General features: G+C 48.3%; 1 protein-coding gene across 1 annotated transcript; it reads right to left on the reverse strand.

Moving 5' to 3' along the window:
- Positions 1–5160: 5160 nt before the first annotated feature.
- On the reverse strand, positions 5161–17891 carry NUBP1 (NUBP iron-sulfur cluster assembly factor 1, cytosolic). Its single transcript, XM_056866278.1, has 10 exons — positions 17782–17891; positions 15461–15594; positions 14223–14291; positions 13461–13493; positions 10712–10802; positions 9000–9154; positions 7708–7818; positions 5659–5761; positions 5399–5482; positions 5161–5244 (listed from the first exon to the last, which is right to left on the reverse strand). Exons 2-10 carry the CDS (start codon positions 15569–15571, stop codon positions 5192–5194), a joined length of 810 nt encoding a protein of 269 aa, XP_056722256.1. The 5' UTR covers positions 15572–15594; positions 17782–17891; the 3' UTR covers positions 5161–5191.
- Positions 17892–20102: the final 2211 nt, after the last annotated feature.

The raw sequence follows: 20102 nt of genomic DNA on the forward strand, positions 1-20102 counted from the left end.
GGATGAGGAATTGAAAGTCAGAACTTGTCCTCTTCCCCTGGCAACCGAATTAGCGGCAAGACCCGTAAATGAGGGCCCCTCCTTGGCGTGGTGGCTTTGCCTGCTGCCCCCGAGCGAACTCCTTTTATTTTTTCACTTTATTTATACTACGCCTTTCTCCCCAGTGGGGACCCAGAGCGGTTTACATCATTGTCCTCTCCTCTGTTTTATCCTCACAATAACCCTGTGAGGTAGGTTAGGCTGAGAGAGTGTGACTGGCCCACAGGTCACCCAGTGAGCGTCGCTGGGCATTTTCTAGAGCCCGCTTTAATGCCCTCCCTCCAGCTTTATTAGACAGCAGAGATCATAACATGCTACTTGATCAAAGAATATGCCCATGCAGCACAGATGAGATCAAAACAATTGGTCATGCTCTCTTATACTGCATGTTTTATTGTGATATCCGAAGAGAGCTGATCCAACCACTATTAAGAAAGTTACCTGGTCGCACAGAGGAATTTTATGTTAAATATCACCTCAGATAAAGACCCGGAAGTCACCAAACTTGCTGCAGAATTCTGTTTCATAGCAACAAGGATAAGACATGCTATGGGGAAAGCAACGGAAGGTTGAATATAAATTTTGATTTCAGATAAATATTAGATTTTAAAACAATAATTTAATGTAGTTTAATTATATATAATATACTGTATTTTTATTTTATTTATTATATTTGCTTCTGATATGTTATTTTTTATGTTGGTCTTTGACTGTAATAAAGTATAATAATAACCCAGTGAGCGTCCACGACACGAGTGGGGATTTAAACAAGGGCTTCCTAGATCTTAGTCCGACATTAGTCTGTGGAGAGTTTTACAGATAACATGGACTGCCAGAAAGACAAATCAGTGGGTTCTAGATCAAATCAAGCCTGAACTGACCCTAGAAGCTCAAATGACCAAACTGAGGCTGTCGTACTTTGGTCACATTATGCAAAAACACGAGCCACTGGAAAAGACCGTCCTGCTAGGAAAAGTGGAAGGCAGCAGGAAAAAAGGAAGACCCAACAAGAGATGAACGGATTCAGTCAAGGAAGCCACGGCCTTTGGTTTGCAAACCCTGAACCAGGCTGTTAATGACAGGACGTTGCGGAGGCCATTAATTCACAGGGTCGCCATAAGTCAGAAGCGACTTGACGGTGCTGAACTCACACACACACAGGCTGACTCTTGAACCACTACACCACGCTGGCTCTCATTTGGGCTGCCAACTGAACCTAAGCAATGCCAAAGAGGCACTGGCTCCGGTTTAGATTCCCTATCAGTTGCTCTCAGTCCTTGCTTGATCGCTTCATTACCATGGCGAACAAGAGAATGTTATGAGCGTTTAGGGCAGGGCTGTTGAACATAAGGCCTGGCCTGACCATGTGTCATTTATGTCATGTCTGGCCCTCGTAACTATTGAGTTCAACACCCCTGGTTTAGGGATCCCATGGAAACTGGCCCATGGGCCAAACACACAGGCCATCACTACCAACCACCACTCTTTCGCACCCACCACACAGGGGCGCAGGTGTTTCCCACACTGCATTCGTCCGCCCCCAGCATGAACCAGGAGAGAGCTATTGTGGCGCCGTGGTTGGAGTGTCACTTTAAGAGCTGAGGGATGCCCCAGCCTTCACACCCCAGCACAGCCACAAAGTTGAGGAGCCAGCGTGGTACAGTGGTTAAGAGCAGTGATCTGGAGAACTGGGTTCGATTCCCCACTCCTCCACGAGTGGCGGACGCTAATCTGGTGGACCACGTTGGTTTCCCCACGCCGCCACACGAAGCCAGTGGGGTGACCTTGGGCTAGTCACAGTTCTATTAAGAGCTCTCTCAGCCCCACCTACCTCCCTGGGTGTCTGTTGTGGGGAGGGGAAGGGAAGGTGATTGTAAGCCGGTTTGATTCTTCCTTAAGTGACAGAGAAAGTCAGCATATAAAAACCAATCTACTACTAGAGGACCTTGTGTCAGTCACACTCTCTCAGCCTTGCCTACCTCACAGGGGTGTTGCAAAGATAAAACTGAAGCGGGGGGGAATCGTGTGTGCATCCTTGAATGGGGGAGGGATAAGACAGAAGCAGCTGGCAACAGAAACAAGACCACGGGGCAATCAAGAGACAGATTGGGAAACAAAGCAGCGGGGGGTGGTGGTGGTCCCGTACCCACTCTTTGAATGACTAAAGTCTTCTGTTTTTCTATTCCAGGTTCTGTTGTGCCGGTTGGCAATCGCTAAGGGAGATTTGCCTTCTAAACAGAGAATGTTATCAACTACCGACACTGCACACAGCCCACTAAAATAGCAGCGGAACACAGACCACACTAAGAGGGAGGCTCCAGAAATGCAAAACGGGGCACACCGAGATGTGGATGTCTCTAATAAAAAATGCTGTCGGCACGGTTCTCGGACTGGGTTTACTGGTGAGGAGGCTCACGTGAACACATTAAGCCACCTTACACGGAATCAGACCTTTATGGTCCACTGAGATCAGCACTGAGGTTCCCCCAGGCCTCAGGCCGAAGTCTCTGACCCGGTCCTTTTGCCCCTGGAGATGCCAGGGATTGAACCGGGGACCTTCTGTGTGCCAAGCAGAAGCTCTTCCTCTGAGCTGTGGCCCCTCCCCAAGAGGATGGCTGCTAAGTCCAGTCTAGCTGTTCAGCCCCTCTGCCCCTCGGGAAGCTGCTGTAAGAACATAAGAAAGGCCCTGCTGAATCAGACCCAGGCCCATCAAGTCCAGCAGTCTGTTCACAGTGGCCAACCAGGGGCCTCCAGGAAGCCCACAAGCAAGACGGCTTCAGCAGCATTTATCCTTCCTGTGTTCTACAGCACCTGGTATAATAGGCATTCTCCTCTGATCCTGGAGAGAATAGGTATGTATCATGAATAGTATCCATTTTGACTAGTAGCTGTGGATAGCCCTCTCCTCCATGAACATGTCTACTCCCCTCTGAAAGCCTTCCAATTTGGCAGCCATCCCCACATCCTGGGGCAGGGAGCTCCACAATTTAACTCTGTGTGGTATGAAGAAATACTTCGTCTCTTTGGAATCTCTCACCCTCCAGCTTCAGCAGATGACCCTGCGTTCTGGCATTATGAGAGAGGGAGAAAAGCTTCTCCCTGTCTGCTCTCTCCGTATCATGCATAATTTTATATACCTCTTAACCACCTCCTTTCCAAGCTAAACAGCCCTCAGTGTTTCAACCGCTCTTCATACTGTCTTGAGGAGGAGCATCTGCTGACTAGCTAGCTGAAGCGGCCAGTGGGGTGCCCAGAGGTCGGTGCTCAACAGACTTCATCTGGCACTGGGGGTGGGGTGGGGGGCAGCCGGGAGGTTATTTGGGACGTGGCTTCTCCAGCTGAGACCAGGGGAGTGCGAACACTTCCCTCTTCCTCCTCCCCTCTTTTCTGGTTCTTCTCATATTTACTTTCACTTCTCGTCCGGAGGGTGCAGCTCACATCGCAGCAGACACCCCAAGCCAAAGGGAGTCGAGCTGCAAGTGCAGCAACCCGGGCTGGGTGGGAGGGGCTGGGATCTCCCCCATCCCTGGACCATCCCACCTCCACAGCCTCTCGGTCCTCCCCTCCACCTGAGCGGCCCCTGCGGCACTCCAAGCCACAGCCAAAGACGTACTGCCTGGAGAGGGCACATGGCTCAGCGGTGCCAGCAGCGGGTATCAGGGCACCCACTGGTGGCGGAGCAGGAAATATAGAGGATGGTGCCGAGTTGTTTTCTGTTGCCCCAGAAGGTCGGAGCAGAACCAACACGTTGAAATTAAATTAAAAGAGCTTCCGTCTAGTAGGAAGAAATTTCTAACCATTAGAGCGGTGCCTCAGTGGAACAGGCTTCCTCGGGAGGGGGTGAGCTCTCCTCCCCTGGAGGTTCTTAAGCAGAGGCTAGATGGCCATCAGCAATGCACATTCTATGACCTTAGGCAGATGATGAGAGGGAGGGCATCTTGGCCATCTTCTGGGCATGGAGTAGGGGTCACTGGGGGTGTGGGGAGGGGGAGGTAGTTGTGAATTTCCTGCATTGTGCAGGGATTGGACCAAAGAAGCCTGTTCCACTGAGGAACCGCTCTGTTAGAAAATTCTTCCTGTTATCTTGGGTGCTGTGGAACACAGGCAGGACAATGCTGCTGCAGTCTTGTTTGGGGGCTTCCTAGAGGCACCTGGTTGGCCACTGTGTGATCAGACTGCTGGACTTGATGGGCCTGGGTCTGATCCAGCAGGGCTTTTCTTACATTCTTATATCTAGAGGGAAACTCTTTGGATTTAATTTCAACCCGTTGGTTCTGGTCTGGCTTTCTGGGGCAACAGAAAACAACTTGGCACCCTCCTCTCTATGACAGCCCTTCAAGTACTTGAAGATGGTTATCATATCCCCTCTCAGTCTTCTCCTTTTCAGGCTAAACATATCCAGCTCCTTCAACCTTTCCTCACGGGACTTGGTCTCCAGACCCCTCACCATCTTTGTTGCCCTCCACTAAACACGTTCCAGCTTGTCTACATCTTTCTTAAATTGGGGCGCACAAAACTGAACACAGTAGGTGAGGGTCTACTGCAGCTGCTCAGAAACACACAAAAATTTCTGGACAGGCACATTGTAGTCGAGAGCCAGCTGGGTGTAGTGGTTAAGAGCGGTGGTTTGGAGCGGTGGAGTCTGATCTGGAGAACCGGGTTTGATTCCCCGCTCCTTCACATGAGTGGTGGAGGCTAATCTAGTGAACTCGATTTGTTTCCCCACTCCTACACACGAAGCCAGCTGGGTGACCTTGGACTATTCACTGCTCTCTCTGAACTCTCTCAGCCCCACCTACCTCACAGGGTGTCTGTTGTGGGGAGGGGAAGGGGAGGTGATTGTAAGCCGGTTTGATTCTCCCTTAAGTGGCAGAGCAAGTTGGCATATAAAAACCAACTCTTCTTCTTCAAAACGCATGTTCAAATCGGTCCCTTTTGATGTTATCTCCGTTTGACAGTTTTCAATTAAGCAAGAAATAGACTGGACCAGCCAGTTTGCTCCTTGTGACAAAACAATGTCCGTGCAGAAGACTTTGGACACTTTGTGCTCTTAAGAACAACAAACCCGCCGGCTCAAACTGACACTCAGTACATTTATTTGCAAAATAAGACTCTGGATTATTCCTATGTATGCATTCCTATGCTGGTTTCTTTAAGGGTTTTGCTCTTCCTGGGGGCGGTTGTGGCTACAGCAGTCTTGGATTCCTGTGGGAAAAGAAAAGAAGAGGATGAAAAACATAATGCAGCATACAAAGATGTTTTGAGGGCAGAGGCAGGAAATTAAAATGCACGCCCCTCTCCCTCCAGCTGAGCTCTGTGGCGAAGCAGAGACCTGAACCCCGCTCACTGTCGAACATACTTTGGATAATATCCCTGTAGGATAACGTTGCTGGAGAATCTGGTATCTCAGAAAAGAACGAGCGTCCTGTGTCACAGCTTTTTCCTGGGAGAAAAGGAAGTCCACACAAATGAGACACCATGAAATATCAGTACTTCATTTGTTCCACTCCCCTCACAAAGAATGTAGTCTGCAGGACTCGGGCAGATGCGAGCAATTTTTTTTGGTGCAAGTTAGATTTGGCTGCAACTTCAGTTTATGCACAACAAATTCCAGGTTACCTATTTGAGGGTCCAGGGGCACTTTCCCCAGAAGAGGCACGTTTAACGCATGACACATGGACTCTGCGCCTCCGGTGGTCGGAGGGAATATCTGAGATTCTTTCTGCAGAACAAAAGACGACAGACAGCATGAAGCAAGATCAGAGGGGCCACACGCAAACCAGGAGAGCTCGGCTTTGACGTGCAATTCTGGAGGTGCCGGTCTTTCACTGCTCAGGACATGTGACAACCCAGGGCCTTCCCCCCCCTCGGTTCCGCTGGATGATTACTAGATTACTTCCCATTGCTTCTTCTGGGGTTACATAGCCATGCCACTCCAATGCCCAGCCAGCCAGGAGTGGAATCTCAAAGGAGGACCCAAAGGGGAACACATGAAGCTGCCTCATACTGGGTCTGCCCTGGGTCCATCAAGGTCAGTCTTGTCTACTCAGGCTGGCAGCAGCTCCCAGGGTCCCAGGCAGAGGCCTTTCACATCACCTGCTTGCCTAGTCCCTTTAACTGGAGATGCTGGGGATTGAACCTGGGACCTTCTGCATGCCAAGCAGATGCTCTACCACTGAGCCACGGCCCCTCCCCTTATTCTAAATAAAGCTGCCTTATACTGAATCAGACCTTTGGTTTATCAAGATCAGTCTTGTCTACTCAGACTGGCAGAGGCTCCCCAGGGTCCTAGGAGGAGGCCTTTCATATCACCTCCCACCTGGTCCTTACTGGAGATGCTGGGGATTGAACCTGGGACCTTCTGCCTGCCAAACAGAGCCCGACCCCTCCCCAAGGTACTGAGGCCAAAAACTTGTGTAGACCTGGCAAATGGACGCCAGGCCTCATAATCGAGCGGTGACCTTACTAAAGCAGAAAATGGAGTGAAATTCAGAGCTTATGTGGAAAATACGCCAAATTACTCTGCTAGCTGCTTGCACAGCAGGTGGGATAAATGTAGAAGAAATTATTTGGTATTCTTGTTATCTATCAAGAACTGCCTTGAATATCCTGAAAAGTCTGTGTAGCAGATTAACAGAATCTGACAATTTGCTACAAACAGAGAAAGCTGCTATCTAAACTTTACTTCTGGTATCTGAAGAAGTGAGCTGTGGCTCACGAAAGCTCATACCCTACCAGAAATGTTGTTAGTCTTTAAGGTACTACTGGACTTTTGCTCTTTTAAACTTTACTGTTCATAGTTAGTAAGAAATTTAGATGCCATAACTCTAATCAACCAAATTTGATGCATGAACATGGCCCGTTGCTGAGCTCAAACGTCCCTTTCACCTCCCTTTTTACTACTGATTTTCTTATTAAAGCATTTCTATCCCTCTTTTCCTTGGGGGTTAAGAGGCTCAAGCTCTCCTGATGTCTGAAATGCTCCGGTTCTCTGGGACATAAAAATGCACAGCATGTTTGCCCCATAAATCAGGGTTCTGTACTGGATTACAAGGATTACAATTGTCACCAAAATCTAATTTAAAATGTTTCCCAATGGCATTCACCACCACCCCAACCTTTTGATTTTCAATACAATCCTATGTAAACTTGGACCAGTCACACACTCTCAGCCCTGACCCTGGCTAGTATGTGGACAGGAGACCTCCGAGGAATACCAGGGTCCTGACACAGGGGAAGGCAACCGCAAACCCCCTCTGAACATATCAGGGCATGAAAACCCTACAGGGTCGCCATAAGTCAGTACTTGTGACTTGACGGCAAAACACACACTATGTAAATGCTGGACTCTCATAAAGCTACAGATTTCAGAACACACAGGTTACTGAAGGTTTGGATAAACTTAGTAAAATTACATTTTCAAGAGAACTATAGTTAAACTGCAAATACAAGCCTTAGTAGGAGGCCAATAAATCAAGATAAGGAAATGTGAATAGGGTGATACCTATTGGCAACAAGCTTATTTCTTGCTGTTACAAAATCCTGCAATGGCAACTGAACTTTTCAACTGTCCTGTCTATGGAGGACATTCTTATTGACACAGGCTCATGTTCCGCCAAGACATGGTAAAAGCCACCGCAGGGTGTTCACAACGGATCGTCGCCTTACCTTGCATTTCGGACACACGAAGCCACTCATATTTTCAACAACTCCGATTATTGGCAGCTTCACCTTACGGCAGAAATTAATCTCTTTCCGAACATCCTGAAGTGCCACTTCCTGTTTTAAAAAAGCAACCGAATATTAATTCAAATATGTCCCGCTGGTTTGCTGATAACTGCCTTTGAATGGACTCCCGCATTCCAACACATTGAGTCATTTTGAACACATGAAGCTGGCTTAATACTGAATCAAACCGTCTGTCCATCAAGGTCAGTCTTGTCTACTCAGACTGGCAGTGGCTCTCCAGGGTCTCAGGCCAATAAAGGTCTTTCCCATCACCTCCTGCCTGGTCCCTTTAACTGGAGAAGTCAGGGATGGAACCTGGGACCTTCTGCACGCCAAGCAGAGGCTCTACCACTGAGCCACGGCCCCACCCCTCGCAACAGACTGGTAACAAGCAAAGAACGATTCCATCTAAACACCTGGAGAAGTAAAGCAACCCACTGCAACATTTTTGGGGCCTGGGTCCCCAACCTTTTTGAGCCTGCGGGCACATTCTGAATTCTGGCATGGTGTGGTGGGCACGGCAACAAACGCTTACACAAGTCTTTACACTCCAACAAGACTCTCACTGCCCATTAAATAAAAGCAACACCAAGGCTTTACGCAACTGAACAACTGCAGTATGTTGGACCACGAGTTATAAACCTCAGGTCAGCATTTCAAACATTACCTAGGCCAGGGGCCCCAACGTGGTGCCCAGGTGTTTTTAGAAAGTGGGCGGGGCCTGGGGGACTTTCGCCCAACAAGGCTTCTGTTTGGCCCCTGGTGACTGGACTGGCTGTGCAAATGTTTCTGACTGTTGCTTTTGCAGCAGCTGCCATCCTGTGGCGGGCTGCCGTTTTGTTGCTGTGCCCACCATGATGTGTCAAAATTCAAGATGTGCACACGGGCGCAAAAAAGCTGGGGACCCCTGCTATACTCTGCTTCTTCATCATCCGTGGTATGGTATAAACCAATCCTGGATTCAGCATATGATCATTCCAACACAGTAAGTCACATTAAAAAACCATGAACAATTTATTTTTATACCCTGCCCTTTATGAAGACAGAATGCTCCTCACTACCACCTACAAAGCTGCTGTGCAGGGGTCCGTGGGCCTCCTTAGGTAGGCCAATTCACAATACTGAGGCCCTGCGTAGAAGCCAGGAGGATTTCACAAATCAGGCAGCCAGAACCAGACTGCAGGCCTTCTTCTGAAGATCTTAACGGTGGGGGGGGGGCTCACATTTCATACCTGGGGGGTGGTGACGATGACTGCCCCGTCTATATGGGTAGAGCTGAGATACTGAACTATGGACAGGTGCTCATCGGAGGTTCCTGGAGGCGTGTCTAAAATCAGGTAGTCAATTTCACCCCAGTCCACGTCTCGGAGAAACTGCTTAATCATTCCTTAAAAACACACCACAAATGCATGATTTTACATTTGAAATAAAATCCAAAGCCACCCACCCCCACACACAAAAAACATAGCAAGTGGCCCACCGTTTCCACTGTCCACACACAAAAAGCGAACAAGCAACAAGGTTATTTAATTGCAAATGTCCGTCTCCTGACGTGTTTCAGTGGTCACTGGAGAAACGTTACAGGCTCCCCCTGGTGAGTCTGTAGCCAAACACAGCTCAGTTCAGGCAAATGTTCATACGGTGAATTCTAGAAACAACAGCAGAGAGTTTTCAGAGTCCCCCAAAATTGGGCAAGACCTGGGATGGTGTGAACACATGAAGCTGCCTGATACTGAATCAGACCCCCCTGGGTCCATCAAAGTCAGCATTGTCTACTCAGACCGGCAGTGGCTCTCCAGGGTCTCAGGCAGGGGTCTTTCACATCACCTACTTGCCTAGTCCCTTTAACTGGAGATGCCAGGGATTGAACCTGGGACCTTCTGCATGCCAAGCAGATGCTCTACCACTGGGCGTTAAGCAGCAGGGAGCAGGTAAAAGTAGCTGATGCTCAGAATCTGCAGCACAGGGATTTCATACTCAATGCACAAAATGCAAAGCGAAGCAGGGCTCCCAATGCGGAAGGCTACTAAATTCTCCCTGCCTGGAGAGGGCTGAAGCTACAATCATCTCGTACGGCTCCGCGGTGCCAAATGATCTTCCGTACAGCTGGTCCCACAAGACAAGTGGGGAAAAAAGGGGGGAGAAACACAAACTTAAAAAACTGAAAGCTGGGTAACCAAGGTTGGGTGGAAAAGATAAAATAATAAAGAAATATGTTTTATTTTAAGGTGCTATATCAGGATTAAAAACATTAAAAATGATAAAACGTGGCATAATGGCATCTTAAAAGGTTGATAGACCTATACCACACGCCAGACGCGTTTCAGCCAGCAGGCCTTCATCAGTGGTCAAATTAAACCCATATAATGCATACACAAGTATTGACAAATATCTCAACCTGTGCAAACAACCATATACCAGCCCAGGCTTGTGTGTAGGGTACTAAATAAATGTCAAATTGTAAAGTCCTCTAGTTGGAGTGCCTGCAAGTTGTTCTTATACCGGGCTCTATTGGTCTCCCACACAAGAGTGTGTATGCAAGTATCTGCTTTACCATGTTGATACTTGATACAATTTGAAGACTTTCTCTACCACTTAAGGAAGAATCAAACTGGCTTACAATCACCTTCCCTTCAGCCCCCCCCCCACAACAAACACCTTGTGAGGTAGGTGGGGCTGAGAGAGTTCAGAGAGAGCTGTGACTAGCCCAAGGTCACCCAGCTGGCTTCACGTGTAGGAGTGGGGAAGCCAACCCAGTTCACCAGATTAGCCTCTGCCTCTCATGTGGAGGAGTGGGGAATCAAACCTGGTTCTCCAGATCACCGCTCCAAACCACTGCTCTTAACCACTACATCACACTGCACTGGAAAACCAGGTCTTCCCGAGCCTAGCCTGGTTCGACCCCAGTCCTTTGCTGCTCTTTTACTCCCAGCAAGGTACAAACCGTTCTTCTTGGGTCCTCTCCAAATGACGGCATCGTCAGGGCTGCCGAGCAAGAACCCCACCGACATCACGCCGAGATTCTCTTCAACATACTGAAAAAAACACAAGCAGGTGCACATTTGGCCAAAACATAGGGTGTGGGGTATTGAAATTATCACAGCTCTTCTGCCAGACACGTTTGGTTCGCTTTCGGAGCCATTTGTTAAAGTGGCAATGCTCTTTCGAGAATTTTATTTATTTTTCCGTTTTATAACCTGCTCTCCCCCAACAAGCGGGGCTCAGAGCAGCTTCCAACAAGTTAAAATATACATCATGTACACAAACAAAAACAATACATAAGAACTGAGTATAGATTCACAATAAAACCAAATTTAAAATCCCATTTCAGTCAAGCCGTTGGCATAGCAGCTGTCCAACCAAGCCTTTGGACAGGAAACATTCCGTTCCCTGGCCTCTGAGAAAACAATGGGGGAGAGAAAAAACCCCAAGGATTACCAACTGTAGTGCTGGGGGGGGGGGGAGCAGATGACATATAATGTGTAAATACTAAGCCATCGGCTGCAATCTCAAAGCGGTAGAAGTCAATCCGCCTAGCAACAGGAGGAAAGTTGCCCTCAGCCATCAGCCTGGTGGAACAACCCTGTCTTACAGGCCCTGTGGAACTGGGAAAGGTCCCACAGAGGCCTGGTCTCTTTGGACCAAGAGTTCTGCCAGGCAAGGGCCACGGCTGAAAAGGCCCTGGCCCTGGTCGAGGACAAACAGATCAACTTTGGGCCAGGATATCACCAAGTGATTTTGAGTAATACACTGTAATGCTCTCGGGGGGGGGGGATGTATTGGGTGAGGCAGTCCCAGAGATATGATGGTCCCAGGCCGTGTAGGGCTTTAAAGGTTAAAACCAGCACCTTGAACCTGATCCAGAAGCATCTCAGCAACCAACGCAGCTGGAGAAGGATAGGCTGGACAGAAACTCTCCAAGGGGTCCCAGTTAGGACCCACGTAGCTGCATTCTGCACCATCTGAAGCTTCCAAAGCAATTTCAAGGGCAGCCCCGTGTAGAGTGAGTTACAGTAATCTAACCGGGAAGTGACCGTTTGTGTGTGCATGTTAAGTGCTGTCAAGTCGCTTTCGACTTACGTCGACCCTGTGAATTAACGATAACCCCTTTACCACCAGATAATTCTCTTTATCTTTACCTGGATGGCCCAGGCTAGCCTGATCTTGTCAGATCTAAGAAGCTAAGCAGCCCTGGTTAGTATTTGGATGGGAGACCACCAAGGAAGACCAGGGTTGCTGTGCAGAGGAAGGCACTGGCAAACCACCTCTGTTAGTCTCTTGCCATGAAAACCCCAAAAAGGGGTCGCCATAAGTCAGCTGCGACTTGACGGCACTTTACACACACACACAATTCTCTTTAGATAACCAGAGTTATATTGGTTCTTGTAGGTTATCCGGGCTGTGTAACCGTGGTCTTGGTATTTTCTTTCCTGACGTTTCGCCAGCAGCTGTGGCAGGCATCTTCAGAGGAGTAACACTGAAGGACAGTGGCAAAACGTCAGGGAAGAAAATACCAAGACCACGGTTACACAGCCCGGATAACCTACAAGAACCCAATGAACTCTGACCGTGAAAGCCTTCGACAATATTCAGAGTTATATTGATTGCTAGAATATATTTGTCTTATATCCCACTCTATGTCCCAGCTGAAGCCGGGCTCAGAGCAGCCAACAATCATAAAACATAATACATACATATCTAAAATATCATACATACAAATACATAAATGTAAAAGCTAGATCAATATACCATAAAAGTGCTATTAATAAATCGATGGGCGCTATAAACCATCAGGGGAAAGCAGTCAGAGTCCCCGGTAACACTGTAAGATGGAACATTATAGAAGGGGAAAGGGAGGCCAGCTATGGTTGACACCGTTGCTGTCCTCAACCGCAGGCCTGGTGGAACAGTTTTACAGGCCCTACGGAACTCTGCTCCGACAGGTATATCAGCTCAAACAGATACTTCCCTAAAAGGCTATTTTTAATTCAAACTGTGATTTTTGAAAAATTAGCGTTGAAATCAATTTGCATTATTTAAAACTAAAATACATACAGTGCTTTTTATTTAGTGCTCTTGTTTCATAAGGCCAGTAGTTTTGCATGCAAGCAAATATTCAGTACCTACTAGAGCAGGGGTGTCAAACTCAATTGTTATGAGGGCTGGATATGACATAAATGTCAAGTGGTCGGGCCGGGCCGTGGGGTGGTGGTGGATGTCTCGTGGGCTGGATAAGAGTTCTCCAGGGGCTGGATCTGGCCCACGGGCCTTATGTTTGACACCCCTGTACTTGATGGTACCTACTAGACTCTAATTTGGAGAACCGGGTTTGATTCCCCAAATCCTCCACATAAAGCCTGCTGGGTGACTTTGAGAGTTCTCTCTGAACTCTCTCAGCCCATGTGGAGGAAGGCAATGGCCAACCACCTCCAAACGTCTCTTGCCTTGAAAGCCCTCTGGGGTCGCCGAAAGTCATCTGTGACTTGACGGCCCTTTCCACCACCACCGCTCGAGGGTAACGCGGCATCACACATTTCTAGCAGAGGAGCCAGGGTCTGTGACAAAATGTCTCCTCTGCTCAGCTTCCATGGCAGCCCACCCCAACCCCCAGCTCTGGAAGGCTGCATGCACCCTTGCCTCTGTGAACCAGGAAGAGTGCGTCTGCCACGAGACTTTTTCCAAAATTTACTCACCACTGGAGACCAGCCAGACCCACTCTGATGAACCTGAGAATGGGAGTATTTTGAAGTGTTAATATTTACACACACACACGTGGACAGCAGTTAAACAATAAAAAATAGGGTGCCAGAGGTCTACAGGCATTGGTTTGGATCCAAACAGAAATTTCCAATGGCGGGACAGAACGTCCCTGCCTTCCCCGACCCCTCTGCAGCCCACCAGCCTCCACAAAATATTGCTCCTGGGGTGAGGGGACTTGGAGGAATGACATGTGGGGGAGGAAGAAATGGGTGGAAATGGCCAATTCTGTCTGGATCCAACCCACTGTCTGCATATAGGGCAGATCTGCTTTAGAAAGAATGCATAAAACACACAAAAGAAATCTGGGCTTTGCTCAGAGTAGACAGTGTTTCCTCCTTCTAGCAGGAGCTGCTGGGATCCAAGCAAAAAGCTTTTCTTTATCTCTGTACAGAAGGTTGCAGTTCCTTCACTTCAGAAGACCCTGAACGTATCATGATAAGCATTCCAAGACAGGGTGCCTGCCCACCACTCTTAGCAGTTTCGACAGCTGAGTGCTACTGTGCTGATTGCTGAAACTAACCCGGAAGGAGTCACCAGGGTCCCTCCAGAAGAAACTCTGGTTCCTGAGCACTGATTCCTGATGCAGCCCTAGAGACAACCAAAGTGCTGCATATTTCATATGGCACAAAATCCGGAAAGAAGCGTCTGTTCAGACAGTGTCAGAAAACTGTCTTTTCTGTTTTACTCCACCATACCTGCTCCCCCTCGAGGCCCATTATTTTCGGTATCGACGGTCCACAAATATCAATGTCCAGGACAGCAATCTGAAAAAAATAAAATAAAAAGGAAGTTGAGAAGGCTGGAGAACTGTGAGCATCACAATAACAAAGTGAATTGCATTAAACGTCACAACATGACATGAAGCACAATCCTAAGCATCTATATTCAGTAAGTCCTGCTGAGTTAAATGGAAGCTACTACCCAGTAGGGGTGCAAAGAGGCCCAACCTTAAAGCCAAAAATGCATAGTTACACACTCATTAATTATTTATTAATATTTATTAGGACATGAGATCACAACGCTCTACCAATTATTTGCAATACACATGATCACGCTGGTGGATCGTTACTTAATCTAGGCATATCCCTATTGTATAAAACAACATATCCAGTAATGCAAGTTTGTGCATCACAACAATGTAATTATAACAGCAATATGAAGAAATAAATCTTTTTTTAAACCGTGAAAGAACTTGCAAATAAAAACTCTCATGTGGTGTCGTGGTTAGAGTACCAAACTAGGTTCTAGGAGAACCAGGTTCGAATCCCCACTCTGACAAGGAAGCTTACTGGGTGACCTTGGGGCAATCACATGGTCTCAGCCTACCCTACCTCATAGGGTTGCTGTTGTGAGGATAAAGCAGGGGAGAACCATGTCAGCTGCTTTGGGTCCCCACTGGGGATAAAGTCAGGGTATAATTGAAGCAAAATAAATAATTATAATAAGAGTTGGTTCTTATATTGGTTTTTATATGCTGACTTTCTCTACCACTTAAGGCAGAATCAAACTGGCTTACAATCACCTTCCCTTTCCCCTCCCCTGTGAGGTAGGTGGGGCTGAGAGGGCTGTGACTAGCCCAAGGTCACCCAGCTGGCTTCACGTGTAGAAGTGGGGAAACAAATCCAGTTCACCAGATTAGCCTCTGCAGCTCATGTGGAGGAGTGGGGAATCAAACCCTGTTCTCCAGGTCAGAGTCCACCGTTCCAAACCACTGCCATAATTTAATATTGGTGTCATTACACCACTGAATCTGTTGCTTTTCTTTTACACCTTGACCGAAGCCACGTAAATTAGCAGGGTTGGAGCTGTCCCCCACCTCTCCAACCACAATGGAATGATGCCGTGGCGGAAAGTGCTGTCAAGTCACAGCTGACTTGTAGCATTGTTCAGAGTGATAGAGGTTTCAGAAAAGGACTAGGAAGAGCAGACAGACCTGCTTGGTTTCATCCTCTGCCAAGCCATGCGCCAGGTGAGCTGTGAAGGTGCTCTTGCCGACGCCTCCTTTCCCAGACAACACCAGGATCTTGTGCTTGATGGCTTTCATCTTCTCCTTGATTTCTTCGATAGCTGCACAGAAACAGAAGGGACGTCACAGTTTGGCTTGCAAAGGGATGCTCAGTGAACACCCTTCCCTCTGCCAATTGCACATATAGGCTCAGTCGGTAGGAAATTCTCCAAGGATTGAGAGAATGCAGAATGAAGTTCTGCCCAAAGAAATTATCTTCTGCTGTCTTTATATCTGCGCACGCAGTGGGGTTTCTTCAGACGGGCCTCTGTAACAACTCGGCGACTGGCAGAGGGCTGGTGTGGTGTCATGGATTAGGACCTGGGACCACTGGGTTTGAATCCACTGTGCAAGCACACCAGGTCACCTTGGGCCTGTCACAATCTCTGAGCCCAACCAACCCTCACAAGGCTGTTGTCGTGAGGACTAAGTGGAGGGGGAAACAATGGGAAAAGCCACCTTGGGTCCCCAATCAGGGACAAAAGCAGGATATACATGAAAAATAGGAACAATAAATAAGAAAACCCACAAGTGAGCAGACAATGTGGACCTTGACGGACCAAGAGGGTCAGTCAGACAGTTTATTAATACAGTGATTGCCAGCAAAAGAGAACAAACATACATTAAAAACACTATAAATAGAAAATAAGCAATTACTAAAAACCCAGATAAAACATTCTCTCCTTTTAAAAAAATGGCCAAAATTTTTAATAATTTAGGATTTAATATTATTGACTCTACCCACCTTTTCTGAGCGAATTTTAATTGCCACCAAACAGAATTTAGCTACCTGTAACAATCTATTATGATCTCCTTTCCACAAGAGGTATTTCAGTTTCTCCACCTCTGAGCTAAAATCTGTTGCATTAATAAGTGGGAAAATCAATTTTGGCGCATTTCCTTATAAAAGACACATCTGAATAAAACATGACCTACATTCTCTCTTTCTCCTGTCTTACAAGGGCATCCCCACTCCGATTTTGATAACTTCCTAAATTTTCCATCTATAATCGCTGACGATAGCACCGAGCCTCTCGCCAGGGTTGGGGCTCTTCTTTGCTTGTCTGGCTCTATAAAAGACAGGTATTCTGCCGGTCCTAGGGTGAGTCTATTTCTAACTGGAGCCAAATAGACAGGGGAACTCAGAAGCTCTGATCGTCTCTCTATATTAGAGATCCTTTGTCTAACTATTGGCCTTACCTGCTCTCTATTAAGCTCTAACAAGAACTGCGGGGAAAGGCTGAGTCTCTCTCTCTCTTTTTTGCATCCACCACTTTGATTTATAGTTATCTGAAGTAAGCAGTGGCAGGAACCCTTCTGAGGCCTCATGAGCCTTTAGCCAAAGAGAAATTGAGGCTAGCGTAATTCTAGCCTCAATTTTTAACATGCCCGTCTCCAGGCGAATACCAAGAGGGGTCTGATTCAGTACAAGGCAGCTTTATTTAGAAGAAGGGGAGGGGGCTGTGGCTCCGTGGTAGAGCCTCTGCCTGGCATGCAGAAGGTCCCAGGTTCAGAATGAAGTGCCTATAAACTTCATTTATAGGAAAACATATATTCTTTCATATGTATAAACATTCATAGGTTCATGAGGTGCTATGCTCAAAAATAGAGCATAGCATCAGGCAGATATATTCTACCCACACATGGAAACTTTGGGAACGTTGGCATCCATAACTATAAGAGGCCAACAGAACACATTGCCTGGTACAGGCTTTCCCCTGTAGAGAAAACCAATGTCTTACCTTCACTGTTAGGAATGTGAATCACAAGACCAAGTGCTTGCTTAAAGACAGCTTCTACCAATCTCTATATACTATGTTAATTAAAGAAAGGCAGACAACCAATGTTTAGTAAGTCGACGTAATTGGAACATCCCTAACCAGAAGTTATAACTGGGGTAGCAATCCTTTGTTCTGTATGAAGACTGTCCTGCGCATTAGGGCAGTTTCATCCGGTATGTATTATTGAGCTCAATAAACTGCTGCTTTGAACTATCAACCTCCCACTGTGTTATATTGATTCAAAATTAACATTATAACACAGGCATTACAAGACTAGGCAAGCAGGTGACGTGAAAGACCCTTCTCTGCCTGAGACCCTGGAGAGCCGCTGCCGGTCTGAGTGGACAAGACTGACTCGGATGGACCCAGAGGGGTCTGATTCTGTGTTCACGAGAGAGAGGGGGGTCCGAGGAGGAGGGGTCTTCCCAGCAGGCCCCCTCCTCTCCCCTCCTCTCCCCGCAGCCTCACCTGGGTCGGGGCCGGCGCTGGGCCTGGCCGAGGCGCACACGCCCTGGTTGGGGCATCCCTGGCAGGCGGCGGCCTCGCCCGCCTGGTGGCTGCCGGTGCCGGGGCAGTCTGCGGAGGAGACACAGAAGGGGAGGAGAGCCCGGTGAGGAAGAGGGGCGAGGGCCGGAGACCCCCCACACACACTGGGCCCAGCGCCGCCGCCGCCGCCCCTTCCCCTCACCGTGGGGCGGCGCGTCCACCAAAGCCGGCCGGGCCCTCTCCGCCATGGCAGAGGAAGCCGACGCCGGCAGGGACGCTGACGCACTTCCGGTCGAGCCTCCCTCGCTCCCAACAGCCCGCTTCCGGTGTGTGCTGCGAAGAAACCGACCCCCCAGCAGGCCGAATGGCGGCCGCACTTCCGGTTACGACGATAAATAGGCACCCCCGGAGCCCCACTGCCGAGTTCCGGCCCCGAATCTGTCGGTCCAGTTTGCAACGGTGAGATTTATTTATTTGTTTGCTTGTTCTACTCGTTTGTACCCAGCTTTCCCCCCCCCAATTAGGGACTCAAAGCGGCTTACATCCTTCTCCTGTTTTATCCTCACAACAGCCCCGTGAGGTGGGCTAGGCGGAGAGAGAGTGACCGGCCCAAGATTATCCAGGGAGCTTCCCTGGCACGAGTGGCGATTCGAACCTGAGTCTCCCAGATCCTCCTCTCCACTTTAGCCTAACAACAGCCCTGTGAGGTAGGTCAGGCTGAGAGAGTGTGACTAGACTGAGGTTACCCAGCAAGCTCCCATGGCACGAGTGGGGAATCGAACCTGGGCTGGGCCTCCCAGATCCTCCCCTCCATTTTAGCCTCGCAACAGCCCTATGAGGTAGGCCAGGATGAGAGTGTGTGACTGGCCTGAGGTCACGCAGGGAGGGGATGTACTAAAACGAAGGGCAGGCTAGCCCATTAGAAACAATGGGAGAGGCTGCACAGCCCATTGAAGATAATGGGAGCCAGGATTGCCCATTGACTTGCATGGGCTCCATTGAAATAGGTTACAGCACACAAAAAGAGTTGCAAAGAAAATGTGGCATAGAGATTCCATAAATCTATTCTAACTGCAACGGGTCCAGTTCTGAGCGCCTAGATGGGCCCGTCCGTGGGGAAGAGAGACATCTTGACATTAAGAACTCTGGTGCACAACTCACCTTCGTCTTCCTCCTGAGCACCTGGTGTGGGCAACAATTCAGTAACTTAGGTCATACAGACACAAGTCTATAGTTGGAAAGAATGTCTTTGAGGGACTAGATACCAGAGCAACAATGAATTAGAGAGCACAAATAACTCACAGTTCCTTTACTCCCCAGATAAGGAGGAACCATAAACTTATTGTAGCCAGTTGCTTGTGAAGTGCCTCATTGTCGTATTGTCAGTTTCAGGCGTCTGTCCCTAGCATCCCATAAGCAAACTCATCCAGGCAGGTAGCTCTGAAGCAGTAATACTTTATTAGGAGCAAAAAGATAGATTAAAGGACTGACTGCCTACAGGCAGGTGAGGCTAGTAATGGGGAACACAGGCAGGTTACATGCTTAAGACACTACGGACTGAAAAGGTAAACATTGCTAGGCAATGGTTCTTGTAGGTTATCCGGGCTGTGTGACCGTGGTCTTGGTATTTTCTTTCCTGACGTTTCGCCAGCAGCTGTGGCAGGCATCTTCAGAGGAGGAACACTGAAGGACAGTTGCTAGGTAACCTCGAGATAAGCGGTTCCCAGGAAGACAGACTAAACATTACCACAGCTGCAGAAAACAGGAAGAGCGAAACTGTACACAGATATTCATAGGCATGAGAACCAAGGACTTGACATGTGGCCAGAACCTGGCCTGACTATTGTCAAAAGCCTTTGCTCCAGAAAAAAGGCAAAGGCCTGACATTCGGCTCCCCCTAAGGTCCCCCATCCCTCCCAACAAACAGACGAGATTTTGGGGGTAAGCATCGTGAAACGGGCGAACTAGACGGGGGACAATCACCTGGTGCTCAGCTACCCATTCATCATAACCAGGCCCCAAGTGTTTCCAGCGCACCAGGTAGTAGAGCACCTTATTAGGGACCCCGGAGTCTAGGAGCTTGGAAACTTCGAAATGTTCCTCCCCCCCGGGAACAGAATCAGGATGCCATTTTGGCGCATGCTTGTATCTTTTTAGCGAACTAATATGAAACACCGGATAGATGCCCCTCAGGGACTTTGGAAGGCTGAGTTCTACTGTGACTTCATTTATGAGCCACAAGACTGGGAAGGGTCCCACTTACTTCTCACTGAGTTTTTTACACGTGCGTAGGGAGCAAGGGT

Source organism: Euleptes europaea, chromosome 21 (genome assembly GCF_029931775.1).
Source record: "Euleptes europaea isolate rEulEur1 chromosome 21, rEulEur1.hap1, whole genome shotgun sequence".
Taxonomy (NCBI): domain Eukaryota; kingdom Metazoa; phylum Chordata; class Lepidosauria; order Squamata; family Sphaerodactylidae; genus Euleptes; species Euleptes europaea.

What these genes read in the sequence shown, in the direction of transcription:
- NUBP1 (XM_056866278.1), bottom strand. Translation starts at nt 15,571, where the DNA reads ATGAAAGCCATCAAGCACAAGATCCTGGTGTTGTCTGGGAAAGGAGGC. An exon ending in TGGGCCTCGAGGGGGAGCAG is followed by an intron (nt 13,494 to 14,222) that starts GTATGGTGGAGT and finishes TCCCATTCTCAG; the next exon opens with GTTCATCAGAGTGGGTCTGG. An exon ending in GGTCTGGCTGGTCTCCAGTG is followed by an intron (nt 10,803 to 13,460) that starts GTGAGTAAATTT and finishes TGTTTTTTTCAG; the next exon opens with TATGTTGAAGAGAATCTCGG.